Below are 3,919 nucleotides of genomic sequence, written 5' to 3' on the forward strand. Positions count from 1 at the left end.
GAAACCATTGAGAGTCTCAATAGAGAACGTCTAAATCCTCTCAGTTATTAAGGAGAAAACCAAGAAAGTGGAAGATAAACTTGCAGGAAATACTAGAGTTGGTTGACTTAAGGAACTGGAATCTTAATGCTCAATAGAATGAACGGAACAGAACTGGCTTTTATACTTTGACACACAAGTGAATGATCAAACTTTTGCCTAGTTAAGCTAATACAAAGCTGATCCAATCAGACTCTTTTTGCTGAGAAGTGTTTGCTCTGCCATGCTGACATCTGTATGCCCAACTACAGTGTTGTAAGCCTATTGTTCTGCAATGGATAATGGGGCTGTGTCTTCCCTTTTCACAACAGCACGGTCATCTTAGGATCCATCAAATCATACATCTTTTCAAGCTATAGAAAGATGTCTGAGGCTGAGAATGAGTGAGTTATGAGGTAGAAGATACGGATAATCTTAAGAAATCTTTGAAGGCACAGCGGGGACTCTGGTTAATCTTAAATGTATTCTAGGGGGTAGAACTGAAAATTAACATTAATTTTGCAACAGTAACAACAACAACGTCATAGTAAAGTGTTTTTTGTACTTAAAAGTATAGTAAATGAGTTATCTTTGTTTTTGCCATAAATCTAAGGCACATATACTTGAAGTATTAACTGGAGACAGCAGGAAGCACAATTTTTCTTATGGAAAGAGATGGCGGAGTTTGGCATTAAGTTCTCTCTCTTTGCTTAAGAGATCCAGGCTGTGCTTTTTGAAGGCTTCTGATTGGAGACGCAGCTCATCGTAAGCTTTTTGGATCCCATCTACCTTGCGCTGAAGCTCGCGAACTCTCAAGTTGCTATCAACGGCCACCGCCTCTTGCTCAAAGCGTTCTAGTGCATGCTTCCTGGCCATGGCTGCTGTCTCCAGCTTCTCCTCAAGCTGGCGGATCTCAGCCTGTTTGTTCTGAAGCACCTTGCCCCTCTCCATGGAGAGCTGCAGCAGCTCCTCTTTCTCACGCATGATAGTCTGCAGCTTGGCCTGCAGCTCCTGGTTCAGGTTGATATTAGCCTCTTGGTCCTTCCCCATCTGTTCCGCGGCCTGCAGGTGTTGCTGCTTGATGCTCTGTAGCTCGCTACGCAGCTCCTCCATCTCCTTGGCATGGTCACAGGCTTGCTGGTTCTGCAGACCCAGCAGCTCCTTCTCTCGGGCCTGAGCCTGGCTGGCTTCATGAGCGCATCTCTGTTTCAAGACCTCCAGTTCCTCCACCAGGGCCTTATTGTGGGTAGTGAGCTGCAGTACCTTGGCCTCCTGGTCTTTCAGAGCCTGGCTGAAGAGGCTGCTATTCTCCTGCCTCAGCTTCTCATTCTCTTCCTTCAACTTGATGTTTTCACTCTTGTGCTCGTCCTTGAAGCGGATCATCATCTCGTGGTTGGCTGCCAGAGTCATAAAGCGACTCTCCAGCTTTTGGGCGTGCTCACTCTGGACCTTCATCTTCTCCATCTCCTGCATCCTCTTCTCCTCCAGCTCCGAGTTGAGCAGTTCTAGGATCTGGCAGCGTTCCAGGGCCTCATCGGATCTGCGTTTCAGGATGCAGATGAGCTGGGATTGCTCTTGGATGCGGGAGCGGAGCATTGCCTTCTCGCCCTTCTCCTCCTCAGACAGTCCCCTAAGGTTGGCCAAAGCTTCTCTCAGACCGTCCATTTCCTTAAACCCCAATTCGTCATCCTGGTTTTGCAGGTTTTCGTTTTGTTTTCCTAGGATCTCGTCCGGGGGTGGGGTATCCATCCTAAGCGTCTTCTCCTCCTGCGGCATAGACGCTCCGCGAAAAAACTGACTTCAGCCTTTTCCCCCTTCTGAGTTCAAAACGGCGTTGCTACGGACGCTTTGCATTCCCAGCAGTTGGTTTTTCCAGTAAGGAATCCTGTAATTGGTGGACAGACCTGTAGAATGCAGTGAGGTAATAGGGGGAGTTCAGAGCCAATCTAGTCAGGCTACGCCTGTCTTTTGAACCAATCACAGCTCTCAGTTCACTATCACTGTCCCGCCTGTCCCGCATAGCTATAAGCCATCCACAAAGTCAGCTTCCTCTTTACAATAGGGGACAAATCCTGATTTCTCATATCAGTAAACAAAGCAAGCTTACAGAGACTTATTCTCCTCTTTGTTCTGAAAAGAAACTACTGTCTATAGAAACATAGTTGCCATGGGTGCACACAAAGGAGAGTCTGGACCCAAGTCTTAGCTCAGCTACTCTAAGTGAAATTTCTTTTGTTTCTCTTAACACTGACCTTACCTCTGGGAATGGATACCTTTAGTTAGACACTCAACCCTTCTGTTTATCTATTGGGAAAATAAATTAACACACAGAAACACAATGAACAATACAGGTGAGATCAAATCAGAAACAAAATGCAAAAAGCCCCGTGATGATTACACTTGTGCCATGCACAATGGAGAGACAGAGATACAAGTCTGTTCAAGACGCCAAAGGTGATAATCAAATATGTATAAAAGTGTCAGATAAGATTGACACATTAATACAAAGCTTAGAGGCATTAATAGAGCATCATGTTAAAAGAGAAATTAATAAATATATTTAAAAAACAAGGATACGGAAACAGCTGAGCCTCAAGAATGATCGAACAAATGCAAGTAAAAATTAGATGGTATTTCATCCACCAAAACCCTGTAAAAATAAATAAATAAAGTTCTCTTTATTATTTATGATTTCCAGGACTTGTAAGGGATGGTGAAAGAAGCCCTTTATATTATGGGTGAAAGTCAGTTAAGAGTGTCTATGCTAACTAAAGTGCTTTAACTGTATTCTGAGCTGGTAATTGCCCTTGTGTGAAGCTCTTTGTTTGAAATAATCTGAAAAAAGGAAAGAACCTTGTGCAAAGCTTCTGCCATCTGTCTCATAATAATTAAGAAGCTTGTAATGTAAATATCCAAAGGAAACAGCTAATTGAGCATTATCATGTTTAAAGGGAAATTTTTTGTTTTGTTTTGTTTTTCGAGACAGGGTTTCTCTGTGTAGCCCCGGCTGTCCTGGAACTCACTCTGTAGACCAGGCTGGTCTCGAACTCAGAAATCTGCCTGCCTCTGCCTCCCAAGTGCTGGGATTATAAGGCATGCACCACCATTGCCTGGCTAAAGGGAAATTTTCACAGCACAGAAAATACTTACATTAGAAAAATAACTGAAAAAAGGGAAGGTACAAAACTTTTTTTTTTTTCTTCGAGACAGGGTTTCTCTGTGTAGTGCTGGCTGTCCTGGAACTCACTCTGTAGACTAGGCTGGCCTCGAACTCAGAAATCCACCTGCCTCTGCCTCCCAAGCGCTGGGATTAAAGGCGTGCGCCACCACCACCCGGCTGGAAGGTACAAAACTTGATGATCAAAAATAAGCTTGGTAGTGTGAAACTTTAGAACAGAGAACTAGTTGGCTCTTTGTGTAATGTCCATGTTGGAGAGTTAGATTTCACATATACCCATGTGGTGACAAAGAAGTCTATGAATCATTAAAACTGTTGTAGGAATGTTTAAATGCTTCCTCATTCATCGAGAACAAAACACTAGACAAAAGGGTGAGATGGTCCCTTTTGTCTCAACTATTTGCGATTGTTTCTAAGATCACAAATTTCTTGTCTGTGCAGGGATAGCAAGGTTGAGGGCTAGGAACTTTTCCTAAACTGGATGTTTTACACTTTTAAAACTTTTCAAGTGTATGATAAAGGCATACATGTTATACATAACAACAGGGTACTGTAATACACACACACACTTCCAATCAGATATAAATATGTCTCTTCATACTTTTTCTTTATCACTTCTTCTTTCCTTTTCCCTCCCTCTCTCCTTCCTTCTTCCTTTTTTCTCCCTTTCTTTCTTCTGCCCTTTGCAATATACATTCTGTGAGTTCCCTGCATTCACTCTAT

The 3,919-nt window shown here is 43.1% G+C and overlaps 1 protein-coding gene across 1 annotated transcript; it reads right to left on the minus strand.

Moving 5' to 3' along the window:
* Positions 1-560: 560 nt before the first annotated feature.
* Positions 561-1,816, minus strand: Ccdc89 (coiled-coil domain containing 89). The gene has a single exon (XM_028770578.1). The coding sequence runs from the start codon at positions 1,792-1,794 to the stop codon at positions 682-684; it is 1,113 nt and encodes a 370-aa protein (XP_028626411.1). The 5' UTR covers positions 1,795-1,816; the 3' UTR covers positions 561-681.
* Between the last annotated feature and the right edge of the window lie 2,103 nt (positions 1,817-3,919).

This window comes from Grammomys surdaster, unplaced genomic scaffold (genome assembly GCF_004785775.1).
Source record: "Grammomys surdaster isolate TR1022 unplaced genomic scaffold, NIH_TR_1.0 203, whole genome shotgun sequence".
Classification (NCBI taxonomy): Eukaryota; Metazoa; Chordata; class Mammalia; order Rodentia; family Muridae; genus Grammomys; species Grammomys surdaster.

Excerpts from the sequence above, each read along its gene's own strand:
- Ccdc89 (XM_028770578.1), bottom strand. The coding sequence starts at position 1,794 with ATGCCGCAGGAGGAGAAGACGCTTAGGATGGATACCCCACCCCCGGAC.